The 14,888-nt window shown below is 39.9% G+C and overlaps 1 protein-coding gene across 5 annotated transcripts in view; it reads right to left on the minus strand.

Annotated features, from left to right (window-relative positions):
• The window catches only part of MUSK (muscle associated receptor tyrosine kinase), a 91,111-nt gene that overhangs the window by 18,907 nt on the left and 57,316 nt on the right, over window positions 1-14,888 (minus strand). For all 5 annotated transcript variants that reach the window (XM_032635609.1, XM_032635607.1, XM_032635606.1 and 2 more), the window contains one exon: window positions 9,449-9,608. In XM_032635609.1, coding sequence (XP_032491500.1) covers window positions 9,449-9,608 — 160 coding nt within the window. The remainder of the gene's footprint in view (window positions 1-9,448; window positions 9,609-14,888) is intronic.

The following is a 14,888-nucleotide window of genomic DNA, read 5'->3' on the forward strand; positions in this document are numbered from 1 at the left end:
AAGTGGAGGTTGAACAGGAAGAGGGTGGCGGAGCTGTGATTCTTACAGACCCACTGGCTTCACGTGGTCACACAGCATCCCACACTCAGAAGGGCCCCATGCTTAATTTAATGTTCTGCGGTTATCATCTTGAAACACTTAATAATTTTTTAACAAGGGGCCCCACATTTTCTGGAGAGAACAGATGGAAGAAATAGGAGGAAATTCTTACAGAGAAAAAGGCATATAATTTGGAATGGGTAAAGGCAGAATCTAATAGCAGGGAAACCTGTTGAAACGTGAAAAGCCCAAGGTTATGTATATGAAAGAGCCCTCAATTTAAGATGTAAAAGAGAGGATTCAATACCGTGGAGGTCAACCAGAGCCAAAGAATCCAGCCGTAGAACTTGTTAAGAGATACTCAGCTTAGCTAGGCTTCGATTTCAAGGACAAGTGAGGAAAAAAAAATCAAGGTCATTTAAGGGTGCTCAGTCTTTTCAAGAATATTAAGAGAATCAAAGGATGATTCACTAGGCTTCCATGTGTTTCGTACAGAAATTTCTCCAGTCACATTTTCATTTTTGCGGGGGGGGGGGCGGAGAGTGGGGAGCAGGGAAGGGGTCCAAGAGCCTCCGATTATAAACAAGTGCTTTTATCTCAAAACTAGATTTTTAAAAATTTCAAAAGCTTCCAACAGCCATCAATATTTGTAGTATCTTTTCCATTATCTGGAAAAGCCAATAAAATGTTGTCTCTCTTCTAAAACAGGCAGCCAGTCTAATATAAAAAAGCTGCCTGATTGTAGAAGGAATGCTTACCTCTTGAGCCTAGCTGCAGAACAGCTGGTAGCAATTTAGTGTGGCTACTGGCTGTTAGTCATTTATTCCTTGCCCTTTTATTAAAAACAAAAACAAACACCTTTAATCCATTGGAAACCAGATGAAGCCACCATGAAATGCCAAGGGACGGGGCCTGTTTTGTTGGTAAGAACACTTCTACCTATCGTGGCTGAAACACTGGGTGCTGCTACATCACCCCACGTCTCACAACTGGGGGGAACATTGCGGGGGACACGGGAGTGTGACTATGAGACATGAGAGAGAGTGTGAAACATAGTAGTACGTTCAATCAGCTATATCGATTACAAAATCAGAGTCCAAAGTTCTAATTTTTTTCTGTAATAATGTGAAACATCAACACAAAATATAGAAAATAAAAATATGAGATGAATGAATGAAGATGTGGTATGTATACACAATGGAATATTGCTCAGCCATTAAAAACATGAAATAATGCCATTTTGCAGCAACATGGATGGACCTAGAGATTATCATACTAAGTGAAGTAAGTCAGACAAAGACAAATATCATATGATATCACTTATAGGTGGAATCTAAACTATGATGCCAATGAACTTACATACAAAACAGAAATAGACTCACAGACATAGAAAACAAACTTACGGTTACCAAAGGGGAAATGGGGGGAGCGATAATTTAGGAGTTTGGGATTAAAATATACACACTACTATATATAAAATAGATGACCGACAAGGACCTACTGTATAGCACAGGGAACAATACTCAATATCTTGTAATGACCTATAATGGAAAAGAATATGAAAAAGAATATATATAACTGAATCACTTTGCTATACACCAGAAGCTAATACAACAGTGTAAATCAATGATATTTCCATAAAAATTTAAAAAATAAAAATATGTGGCCAATTTTGGGAGGGTGGGGAACTCCAATACTAACATATCGGATTTCTCCCTACTGCCCAGCTTTGGTTATGCTACATATTTTCATTTGAACTTTAAATTTAGTGACCAGAATCCCCAGACTCTGAGGTCAATCCAAAGAAGGGGCATTGCAGACAATGGGGGTGTTGGTAAAATGAGGAGTGGCTTATGTTAGAGGAGGGATGTGACCACAGACTCATTCCTGTACCCTCAGACTGAATAAGCAGAAAAGAACTCTGGACCTCAGTATTTCGTGAAGGACCTATTAATGCCATTGAGAATGGGAAATACAAACATGGATTTTCCTCTACTGGATGCCTGTGTCTATTTTTCCTAGCTTTATTAAGATATAAGTGACGTTCAACATTGTGTAAGTTTAAGGTGGACAAGGTGTTGATTTGCTACAGTTACATAATGCAACTCTCTTAGCAACTTTCAAGTATATAATACAGTATTAACTATAATCACCAATGATGTACATTAGATTTCCAGAACTTATTCATGTTATAACTGGAATTTTGTACCATTTGACCAATGTCTCCCCTTTTCCCCGACCCCACTGCCCCTGGTATCTGCTACTGTACTCTGTTTCTATGAGTTAGACTTTTTCAGATTCCACATATAAGTGATATCATACAGTATTTGTCTTTCTCTGACTGACTTATTTCACTTAGCACAATGCCCTCAAGTTTCATCCATGTTGTCGCAAATGACCAAATCTCTTTCTTTATCATGGCTGAATAATATGCCATTATATGTGTATAGCACATCTTCTTTATCTATTTTTCTGTTGACAGACACTTAAGTTGTTTCCGTATCTTGGCTACTGTGAATAATGCTGCAACGAACATGAACGTGCAGATATCTCTTTGATATCCTGTTTTCATTTCCTTTGGATATATATCCAGAAGTGGGTTTGCTGGATCATATGGTAGTTCTATTTTTAATTTTTTTCAGAAGCGCCATACTGTTTTCTATAGTGGCTGAACCAATTTACAATTCCACCAACAGTGGGTCAGGGTTCCTTTCTCGCCAATACTTGCTAACTCTTACTTTTTTGATGATAACCATCTTAGTAGGTATGAAGTGATAGTTCATTGTGGTTTTGATTTGCACTTCCCTGATGAATAGTGATGTTGAACACCTTTTCATGTACCTGTTTGCCATCTGTACGTCCTCTTTGGAGAAATGTCTATTCATATACTTTGTCCATTTTTAAATTAGATTGTTTGGTTTTTTTGCTGTTGTATGTGCTCTTTATATATTTTGGTTATTAACCCCTTATATATAATTAGCAAATATTTTCTTCCATTCTATAAGTTGCTTTTTAGTTTTGTTGATGGTTTCCTTTGCTGTACAGAAGCTTTTTAGTTTGGCGTAGTCCCACTTGTTTATTTTTACTTTTGTTGCTTATGCTTTTGGTATCATATCCAAAAAAATCATCACCAAGACTGATGTCAAGGAACTTACTGTCTATTTTTTTCTTCTAGGAGTTTTATGGTTTCAGGTCATGTGTTTAAGTCTTTAATTCATTTCCAGTTAATTTTTGTGAGTGTTGTAAGATAGAGGTCCAGTTCCATTCTTTTGCATGTGGTTATCCAGTTTTCCCAACACCATTTATGGAAAAGACTGTCTTTTCCCTGTTGTATATTCTTGGTTCCCTTGTCATAAATTAACTGACCATATATGTGTGGGTTTACTTCTGGGCTCTGGACTCAGTTCCATTTGTCTAGGCATCTGTTTTTATGCCAGTCCCATACTGATTTGATTACTATAGCTTTGTAATATAGCTTGAAATCAGGACGTGTGATGCCTCCAGCTTTGTTCTTCTTTCGCAGGGTTGCTTGGCTATCAGGACTCTTTTGTGCTTCCATACAAGTTTTTGAATTGTTTGTTTTATTTCTGTGAAAAATGCCATGGGAATTCTAATAGGAGTATATGAAATCCACAAATAGCTTTGGGTGCTGTGGACATTTTAACAATATTAATTCTTCTGATCCATGAACACAGGATATCTTCCATTTATCTGTGTCTTCAATTTCTCTTATCAATGTCTTGTAATTTTCAGTGTACAGATCTTTCTCTTCCTAGGTTAAACCTATTCCTAACTATTTTGTTGTTTTTGGTGCTATTGTAAATGGGATAGTTTTCTTCTTTTTCAGATGTTTTGTTGTTAGTGTATTTTAAAAAACTGATTTCTGTATGTCAATTTTGTATGTGGAACTTAATTCATTGATTAGTTCTAACAGATTTTGGTGGAGTCTTTAGGATTTTCTATATATAAGATTGTATCATCTGCAAACAAGGAGAATTTTACTTCTTCCTTTCCAATTTGGATACCTTTTATTTCTTTTTATTGCCTGATTGCTTGGGCCAGGACTTCCAGTACTATGTTGAATAGAAATGGTGAGAATGGGCACTCTTGTCATTTGCCTGATCTTAGAGGAAAAGTGTTTAACCTCTTGCCATTGAGTATGATGTTGGCTGTGGGTCTGTCATATGTGGCCCTTATTGTGAGGTATGTTCCTTATATCCAATTTGCTGAGAGTTTTCATTATGAATGTATGTTGAATTTTGTCAAATGCTTTTTCTGCCTCTATTGAGAGGATCATGTAATTTTTATCCTTCATTCTGTTAATGTGGTGTATGACACTAATTGATCTGTATATGTTGAACCATCCTTACATCTCAGAGATAAATCCCACTTGATCATGGTGTGTGATTCTTTTAATATGCTGTTGAATTTGGCTTGCTAGGATTTTGTTGAGAATTTTTGCATTTATGTTCATCAGGGAAATTGGCCTTTAGTTTTCTTGTAGTGCCCTTACCTGGCATTGGTATCAGGGTAATAAAAATTGGTGTTAATTCTTCTTTAAATGTTTGGTAGATTTAATACCTGTGTCTATTTTGATGGCCTTTGGCTCTTCCAGGACTGTGCTCATTACAGGGATCATGAGGTGTCTTGCTGGTCTCTGTCACAAGGCTGATGACAAAGAGAAGGCATCTTGCCAATCACCCAGCGTCCTGCTGAGTTTAAATTGCAACTTGAGCCTTTTGAGGTTGTGACTGGAGGGGAAATGGAACTTCCTGGTTCATAGGGAGAGGTTCCAAAAGTTTTTCTGGCTCCTTTTGATGACTAACAGCAAATGTAAATGAGTCAGAAAGAAGTATATCACATTTCTCAAATAATACATATGAATCTGGGCATACACATGGAAGAGTTTTGGGAAAATGAAGGCTGATCTTTATTTTTTGTTGTTGTTGTCTTTCAGACACTAGAAATATCAATAGACATAATCCTAAGCACTAGACCAGATTTTTCTATTTCCAGTTTTCCTGCTGGGTTGAGTAAATAAACAGATGGAGTGAAATCTTCAAAGTGAAACACAGAGAATGTGACAAAGGGGCCTGTTGACTACAGAACACTAGGGGAGGATGGGGATGGCTGAAATGAGAGAAAGGAGAATTTGGGGTAAGGAAGCATTGCCAAAATGTCCAGGGGAGGCACCAGGCTCTGGACCTCTGGCCAGCCCCATCAGAGGCCAATGGAGAGAGATGCCTAAAGCAGAAGTGGAGAGAGCGAATGTCACAACCAAGCTCTGAGAGATCTGGAGAGCATAAGACCGTGCTTTGAAATGATTCTGAATTAAAGTGGTTCCATGAATCCCTTTTTCACCAGAGTGGCGTCATTTCCATGGAATATTGGTTCAGGGAGCACCCCAGAGTTGGGAAGTACGACAGTTTCCTCAGTGATGGCAGGGAGACTTTTATGAGGCATCTAGCAGCTTTGACTGAAAAGAACGGGTTAAGGAGAGGAAGAAAAATGGCAGGTGTCTCATGGGGTTCAGAGGTCTTATTCCAATGCACTCATGAGACACCCTCATTAAATCTGCCTGAGGAAATTTTAGGAAAAGTAGGGGAGCTTCAGGTCTCATAGTAAATGGGATCCAACAGGAAAAACAGATCAGGGGATGAACAAAAGGGCCTTGCAGCTTTTTATGAATTAGCTACGTGAGGGAGTCCCTCTACTCATTTTAGTAACTTTGTTTCTATGTGCAGATGGATTCACATTTATGATTCAAATACATTACCTACAGGCCCATTGGCTAAAGTCACGTCATTACTGGTTTCAGTCTACATGACTATTGCCCCTACTGGGGTCACTGCTTCCTATCTGCATTCACCTCTGCTACGGCAAGTTTCCAGTCCTCTCTGCTGCTATGTGCCAACTCACGCATTGCTCCCACCATTCTTTTCCCCATGCAAATTCCCCTGCTATTTTCCCCCAGGCTGCCTTTGCTCTTTGCCCTCATTCTCACTCTGGTCTATTCTCAACATTAAGACTTCTCCCTGCATTCTGGGACATTACCTTTCTATGCTGCCTGTCCACACTTTAAGGCTCTTTTCACCACCAGAAGATACCATCATTTTCTTTAGGATTACAGCTTCCTCTGTTGGTATACTTCTGTTTCTTAACGGTGTTGGATCAGGTTCTCATTTGGACTAGGACTGGGATGAAAGGGGTGATGTTGCTGTATACACTGTGGTGGTAATTATGCCCTATAGTCCTTTCAGCATCTTGGAGATCATGTCATGTGATGGATCTGTCTTTGTGGCAGGGGAGATAAACCCATTTTATCAGGTTCTTCTTTTTATTGATCATAGCACTGCCTTCACACCTGTCTTTGTACTTATGATGGGTGGGCTCTGAAGGTTACCGCACTAAAGCGGGAGTCCCTGACCAGTCCCTTCAGCTTGGTATGTTGCAGAAAGGTGGAAGGTAAGGGAATTAAGAATTCAGATACACATTTTATAGATTCCTTTCTCTGGACCAAAATCCTAGAAGAGAGGTATATTGATAAATTAAGGAAAAAGCCAAAGCAGAGGGAGTTTTTCCTGCTTCTTATTTGGGACTCTAAAAGCAGAGAACCTTTTAGGGACCTCTTACCCTGACATAGGATGGCCATATTAGTGTAAAAATGGTAGCATGACATGGTTGGGTAGACAGCAGAACTGAGTTGGTAGGTGTGAATCTTTTTTGGATTTTGTGTAACATGAAAGTGATCCAGAAGTTGCTTCAGGCTGCATGAGGGATAAGGAAGGAGCTGACTTGGATTTTTAGCAAATCTGGTATTGTAGGGAGAGCCAGGGTGGCCTACGTGCAGACGTTGCAGAGTAGACTCTAGAGAGGGGCTCGATGAAGGATTTGACTGAGATGTAGAGGGTTGTGCTGCTACAGGAAGAGCCTCAGTGGGGCTGAGCCAGACAGGGAGGTCCTCTGGGTCCCAACCAAGCCAAGAGATGAGATCACTGTAGCTGTAGACTTTACCAAATACCAGGGCGAGTCCCGAGGACACCACTGCATAAATCCAAGACTCCTTCTCTCTTTCCATGTAGGGAAGAGATACAAGGAGAAAGGGGAGGAAGAAACGTGGCAGGAAACTGATCTTTGAATGACTGAATAATTACCTGAAATGAGACTCTCTTCAGGTTAGCAACATTAATTTTTCTCTTCTAACCAGTGGAGGTGATTCTAATCTAAGCTAGATTAGATCGGTCTATTTTCTTGGATTTGAGAATTCATACGTAAATGTTTCTCCTTCTCTCTGCACACGCAAACACACATACACACACTTTGTAAATATATAGATATAGGTTATGTAAATATATATTTATGTATTTAACACTGGGTCTTGATCAAATATCAAATAAAACATAAGATAGTGAGAATCATTCCAAGTAATTAAAAAGCATCAAAAATTTAATTGTTTTATTATCTCTTGAACCTCCTCATGTTTTTTATCTGTTATTATTTGTCCTAGACGCTTTCCTGAAAATCTCAGACACATCTGAACTCCTTCTACCGCATTCAGACACTTTCAAATCTTATCGTTTCTCTCCTGATAGGTTTCACACATCTCCCCTGTTCTCTCTTTACCAATTGTTACTGTTGTTGTTCAGACCTTCATGACTTTCCCAGACTCCTGGAATAGCCTCCTGTCTGCATGCCATGCCTCCCCATCTTTTGACACCCGACATCTGTCGATTTGATAAAGCATGTATCTGATCATATCACTTGCCTTCTCTAAAAAAATTAAATGACTTCCCATTGATTGAAGAATAGTCCACCCACTCAGGCTCTTCATAACCCAGCTAGAGCTCACATTTCAAACCTTTCTTCCCATCCTCCACCTCATTCTCAGTCTCCATCATGACTTGCTATTTTCTGAACTCATTTCGACCTTGTCATCTCTAACTCAAATGGTATCTCTTTCCCAAGGATTCCCTTAAACTCTGTCCCGTGTCTGCTGTTGTACTTTGTGCTGCTGCGTAGAACATAGTCTGTGCCATAATGTGTGTGACCGATGGGCTTCCTTTTTAGATTGAGAGTCCCTAGAAAACTGGGACTCCATTGCTAATGATCCCATTGGTTAATTAAGTTTGCATCCTCTACCTAACGCAATGGACTGAGCCCAGCGTATTTAACAAATGCATGTAAGAGTGCTTCGTAAACAACAAAGTGCTATGGGAATAGTAATCACTTTGTTATTATTTGTTAAACTGAGTTGAATTTACTTTTAAGAATCTCACCCTTCTCTGGAAAAATGACTTCCCATCAGTGGAAATTCTCAAATAACTGATATGATGTCTCAAGATACTGTAGGCAGATATATCCTTGGAGGAGAAGGCAGAAGGGATCCTTGGTTTTGAAATCTCTTTCCTTCATGGGCATGCCTCAGAGGGCCAGCCTTGTCCAATGCTCCCTTTGTATCTCTCTGTGTCTTTATTCGCCTCATGCTAAAAAATAGCAAACATTACTGGAAATTTCCCCATCAGGGAAGATCTAAGAAGTGGCGCTGTAATAAGCTCTGGGGAGCTGGCCCTGGGCACAGGTTCTACCAGTGCTGGCCTTACATGCGAGGCCAAGCGTCTCTCTGCTGACCCTTGGACAGTAGACATGCTATGAATATCATCATGCCAGGCATTTCCTGATACAGGGATTATTTCCATCTCTAGGAATTCCACAAATGTTCTCAGAAGCCTTTGGGACATTTAAGTTTTACAAATGAACCTTTATAACTCAACACAAGTATCCTAGAAATCCATGTGTCAGCCCTTTTCCTTGAAAATACCTGTAGGTCCTGCTATCACTTGCATGAAACAGGAAGGGGAAAGACCATAAGGTAGATCACATATTCATAAGTAAAAATGCCCTCAAAATGTAGCCATGCAGAAACTGGCACAACCATGTTAAATATCTGCCAACTTCCTCTTTAGAGCCTTGGAAAGTTTGATTAACCCCAAGAAACGAAGAGGAAGGGAAAAAAGAGGGGAGGAAAAGGAATGAAAAAGAATGGGAGGGAGGGAGGGAGGAAGAAAGGAACGAAGGATGAAAGGAGGGAAGGAAGGAAGGAGGGAGGGAGGGAGGAAGGGAAGAATAAAAGAAGAAGAAAGGGAAGAAAAGAAAATGAAAGAAAAAGAAATGAACTCCTGGAAGCTGTTACCCATCACTTGGGCATGTATTTGTGGATCTAGTTTTTGAAGCAACAAATTAGCCAAAATCAATTATCTAGGTCAACCTCTGGAGTGTCCCTATGGAGGAAGAAATATCCCAAAAGGGACTGGAGTAAGAGATTAAACAAGATTTTCCCCAGTGAAAGATATTGTGGAATAGTGCCAACTCTCCTCTCCTGGAGCAATGCAATTGTGAAAATCCATCCTACCTGCTATACTGATGGTGGCTGCAGCCTTTGCAGTACTGAATTTCTCTCCATGCTTATTAGTAGCTATGCATGTGTAGAGTCCTGGCTTGGTGATAAACAGCTGCAGTCTTGAGTCAATTACTCGGTCTTTCACACTTTCTTGAATGGATCCAGAAGAAACCTGGTGGAGTCAGGGGGAAAAAGAAGATAGAATTAGGTGAAGGATTTCTAATATGCTGTATCAGTTGCCTGGAAAGAAAAAGGATAAGGATTACGATCAAAAGGCATGTGGTAGATTGCAAAACTTGCCAACAACTTTTCTCTCCATATGCCCATGAGCTTACAATGTGACTTTGTTGCTCTTCCCTCAAGAGGTGGCATCTTTCTCCATGCTTTGAATCTTGATTGGCTTGTGACATGTTTTAGAAAGACACAGAGACTTACACAGTTCTTGCACATTGTGGCTTGCTTTCTTGTTGCTCTTAGACCTCCTGTGAACAAGCCAAAGCTAGCCTGCTGGAGGATGAGGCACATATAGCCCAGTCATCCTCACTGATCCAGCTGGGAGCCAATAATATCACCCAGATATACGAGTAAGGCCATTCTAGACCAATCAGCTCGCAGTCAACGTGCCAATCACAGGAGCTAGATCAGCAGGAGCAGGCAATCCTAGCCCAAATCAGCAAAACCACCCGGCTGAGCCACAGACTTGTGAGCAGTTAGCAAATGGTTATTGTTTTAAGCCATTAGGCTTTGGGATGTCTGTGATACAACAATAGATAACTAATGCAAAGTAGGAAAGGATATACTGTGTGAATCCTCCAAGATATGTCTCTCTGTCTTGAAGATAGAGTCCATTATGAGAGGTTATAGAGTTTTGGGCTTATTTTCATAATTCCTGTTCAGTTCCCCATAAATGCACGTCAAATAGTGAATGGTTATCAGGAGAAAATGGTTGTAAAGCCAATTCTGTTTCTGCCTCATTACTTAAATCAGAAAGTCGAATGTCCTCAAAGAGCCAGGCTATCGATGCCATATTAGCACATAATTGACAGGTTAATTTATGTAAATGCTAATTAGCTGTCAGCATTCAACTCTGTGAGAAAGACAGCTGTCTAGCACATTCTATTGGGTTGCAGAGTTCCAATTTACACCCTCGTTTGTCTGATCCCAAAGCCTGTGCTTTTCATCATTATGCTTTAGTGCCTTCCCTAGTCCTAGAAAACAGAATAGAGTTATTAGAAAACAAGAACAGTAATAACAACCTCAAATCAACCATGAACAAAACAAATGTCTGACTTAAATGTCATTGTTAAAGTGGTGGCACTTCTTAAACTGGTGATTCTTTCTTCACTGTTTTCTTAAGCACTCTACCATCTTTCCAATAATTATTGTTTAATTATCGTTGCTTATATGAGGGGAAAATGCTGGTTTGAGGGAAGTGTGAATGGAATGACAATCAAGGAATTAGCTGATGGTTTTACCATAACCTTATCTTGGAGGAGTAGGGATGAGTACCATGGTGGCCTTGAAAGAGATCTTTCTGTCTAGAAGAGAATAAAAAACTTGGAGCCAGTTATTTTACTGTTTCACATGAGGGAAGATTTCACAGTTAGACCAGCAAGGGGGAGGGAAGCCCTGAGGTGAGACCAACTTTCCATCCTTCTGCTGCCAGGTGGCTGGCTGGCCCCAGAACCCAGCACTCTTTGTAGCGACTAGGCAGTGAAAGTTTGTTCACTTAGCTTCTTTGTCTTTTTATTCTTTACCTGCGCTATTAGTCTCCTTATGAGAAACACTGGTTTATGTGAGCATCAATTTACCTTAACTGGGGAAACGTCCCAGGTCAGATCAAGTATTGTGGCATTTTCCCCAGATAAGCAGCCTGGACTCTATGAGAAATTGACAAGGCAGAGAGAAAAATATCTTTAAGAGACATACATGCAGTTGGGAATTCAAACCGAATTCATCATTATCATATTTATCAGAGGTGCACGTTCTTATGGATTTGAGTGTCCAAGTTAGATGGAAAGGATTGAACAATTTGAAATATAATTTTTTAAAAAGTTTATTGGAGTATAGTTGATTTACAATGTTCTGTTAGTTTCCGGTGTATAGCAAAGTGATTCAGTTATACATATATTCATTCTTTTTCAGATTCTTTTCCCATATTATTACAGAATATTGATTAGAGTTCCCTGAGCTATATAGTAGGTGCTTGTTGGTGAAATACAATTTTGGACTCTCCCTGAATTTTAATACAAAGCAACAATGAGAAAAAAAGCTAAAGACCTCCAACCCCTGTCAGTCAGTATGCCTTATGCTCTCAGGATATTTTGTTTATAAATATAATCCCTTTCCAGTTTATATATGTGAAATCCGTAGAACCTTCCTCCTTTGCAAAGTTCGTTCCCTCTTTCAAGAAGTAGGTCTGTACCGTCAGTGCCTGGGAGACAACTCAGAAACGAGTAATCCCCCAAATGCTGACTAAACTCCCACAATTTTCATGTTCACACCTAAGAAAGTCACTCCTCAAGGTCACTGAAAACAGTCTTGGGAGGAAAGAGAAGTGAGCTTTAAACCGCCTGACCTCTCTTCTCCTGGACATCATCCAGGTGCTGACATAGTTCAACGAGTAGACCAGCAAGTCCTGAGGCTCATTGCCTGATTATGATGTGATTCCTAAGAGCTTTTCCTCCTGTTTCCAGAGGCCTGGCTTGATTCAGTTTGTGACTCACGCACAGCAGGCCTTGTTAGTCATCGTTTGAATTTGTTTTTCTTTCTTCATGGAGCAGCCTGACCAACAGTTTAGTATTTTTGATGACCTAAAATTCAAAACAGCCCTTTGCCCTGCATTTTGATGGTTTTGTTCTTCAGGTTTAAAAGCTCAAAATGATGAGTTCAGCTTATTCCTGGGAGCTTTGACCAAGGTATGCTGAGGCGAAGCTGAGGACTTACTTGAGGTGACTCTATCTGGTATTACAGTAAATATGGTATTTCTCCAAGTCACCCAGGCATACTGATCTGAAAGAGCTGGATAAACAGCTCTCTGCTCTGTGTGTGGTATTGAGACAGTGACCTCAAATGAGGGCATCGAACAGGAACTCTATTAAATAGGCATATTAGTTCCCACCTGATTGAACGTATGTAAAAGCCTTCTGAGCGAGGCAATATAGGTGGAATATTTTTTACATATCGTTAATATATTAATAATGCTGTTTGGAGAGAATCTATCCCGAGTTATGGATAATCCCACAACTTCATCATGATTTGACCTCAACATAGAGAAACCTCTGAATGGTATTCTGGCTTCTATGACCTTGTCTTGCAAATAGTCCCAGCTGGCTAGGATTGTCTCAGGGACCTTTAGGATGTGGCCCAATACGGTCCATGTTTAGGGAGTTGTAATAATGTCTGTCTATGCATCATAGAAAAAGGAACAATTGAGAAAATTTCCCATGCTGTTTTTGATCAACATAGCTATGAATATTGACCTCTTTTGATCTAGCTGCTGAAATATTCAACTTAATATATTCCACTTGATATATGTAATTATCTTGGTTTACCCAGTTAGTGAGAGATGTTTCCAAAGCTTGTGTCCTTTAAACCAAAAAACTGCCTCTTAAAAATATGTATAGGGACATCCCTGGTGGCGCAGTGGTTGAGAGTCCGCCTGCCAATGCAGGGGACATGGGTTCGAGCCCTGGTCTGGGAAGATCCCACGTGCCGTGGAGCAACTAAGCCCGTGTGCCACAACTACTGATCCTGCGCTCTAGAGCCCACGAGCCACAACTACTGAGCCCTCGTGCCACAACTACTGGAGCCTGTGCACCTAGAGCCCATGCTCCGCAACAAGAGAAGCCACTGCAATGAGCAGCCTGCGCACCACAACGAAGAGTAGCCCCTGCTCGCCGCAACTAGAGAAAGCCCACGTGCAGCAACGAAGACCCAACGCAGCCAAAAATAAATAAACATATAAATTTAAAAAAATACGTATAATATATAGGTGAGCCTCCCTTTAAGGAAATTCAAAAACCACAATCTTCAACACAGATGATTTGGCTATTTATTTTATAAAATTCTTCTAATAAGTTAAAATGATTCTTTTAACATATTTTAGGAACTATATTGATTGGACAAAGCAAGAGAGATGTGCAAATTTTCTACGTTTTTTATTTGAATGCCAAAATAATAAATAGATGGGTATAACTTTAAATAAATCTCTTTATCAAAATATAAGGATATTTTCTTTTAGAAAAGTAAACTCTGCTGTAGCCACACCAAACTATTATTTCCAACGTTGTAAAACAAAAGTGATATTACTGCTCACTCTGAGTTCATCTAAGACTACAAATTTTCATGAAAAATGAATGATATTTCCATAGGAAGAAAGCAAAAGAATTCTTGATGGCTTTGGGGTAAGTTGCCTGCTTTTCTCTTGTTCTTTGGCTGTAATCATTCAGGGTTTTAGTTTTGGGGATGTTCATGGAGGGGGAGAAAAGGAGCATTCACATCTTTTAAAGTACTCGTACTTGGTAGTGTGTTATGAAGTTAGTTCACTGGCTTATAGTTAGTGAAAAGCCACAGTTCAAATTCTGTTTTATTCTGTGTCAAATAGCTCCCAACTCTGCATTTGTCTTAATCCCGCCCACCCAGAATGATACCAGGTCTGTGGCCCTTCCCTGTTCTCCTCAATAGACTTTTCTGGTTGGCTACTTGTCCAACATTAAATGCCTGCTGTTGCCTCCAGTTCCTGTGTTTTGCATCAGCACGGGGCAGTCATCTCGATTTCTATTTGGACTTGGATAGTAGCGCCAAGAACAAAACTTGGCTGTGACAAAGCGAGAGAGAGGCATGGACATATATACACTACCAAATGTAAGGTAGATAGCTAGTGGGAAGCAGCCGCACAGCACAAGGAGATCAGCTCGGTGCTTTGTGATGCCTGGAGGGGTGGGATAGGAGGGGTGGGATAGGAGGGGTGGGATAGGGAGGGTGGGAGGGAGGGAGACGCAAGAGGGAAGAGATAAGGGAACATATGTATATGTATAACCGATTCACTTTGTTATAAAGCAGAAACTAACACACCATTGTAAAGCAATTATACTCTAATAAAGATGTAAAAAAAAAAAAAAGAAAACTTGGCTGTAAGAATAACACTCTCTCTGACCATGAGAACTGCAGATGTCCTTTTGCCTTCTTCCTGGAAGAAAGTTACCATTCATTTATTTTATTCCTGTTTTAGAATCTCTGCCGAAGAATCCATTTTGCTTTCTGTTTTTTGTGAATCACATCTTGAAAGATGAAGCTGGAGTCTCAATAAGACCAAAACTAACTCTGACCATTGGCTTTTTTTTTTTATTACTCCTCAACTCCAACAGAGAATAATCATATATGTTCCAGTTCTAAACTCGAAGGAGCCTTTTGAAAACACTGAATTTTTTAAAAGCCTATGTCTTTCCAT

The sequence above is a fragment of the Phocoena sinus genome, chromosome 6 (genome assembly GCF_008692025.1).
Source record: "Phocoena sinus isolate mPhoSin1 chromosome 6, mPhoSin1.pri, whole genome shotgun sequence".
In the NCBI taxonomy this organism is placed as follows: domain Eukaryota; kingdom Metazoa; phylum Chordata; class Mammalia; order Artiodactyla; family Phocoenidae; genus Phocoena; species Phocoena sinus.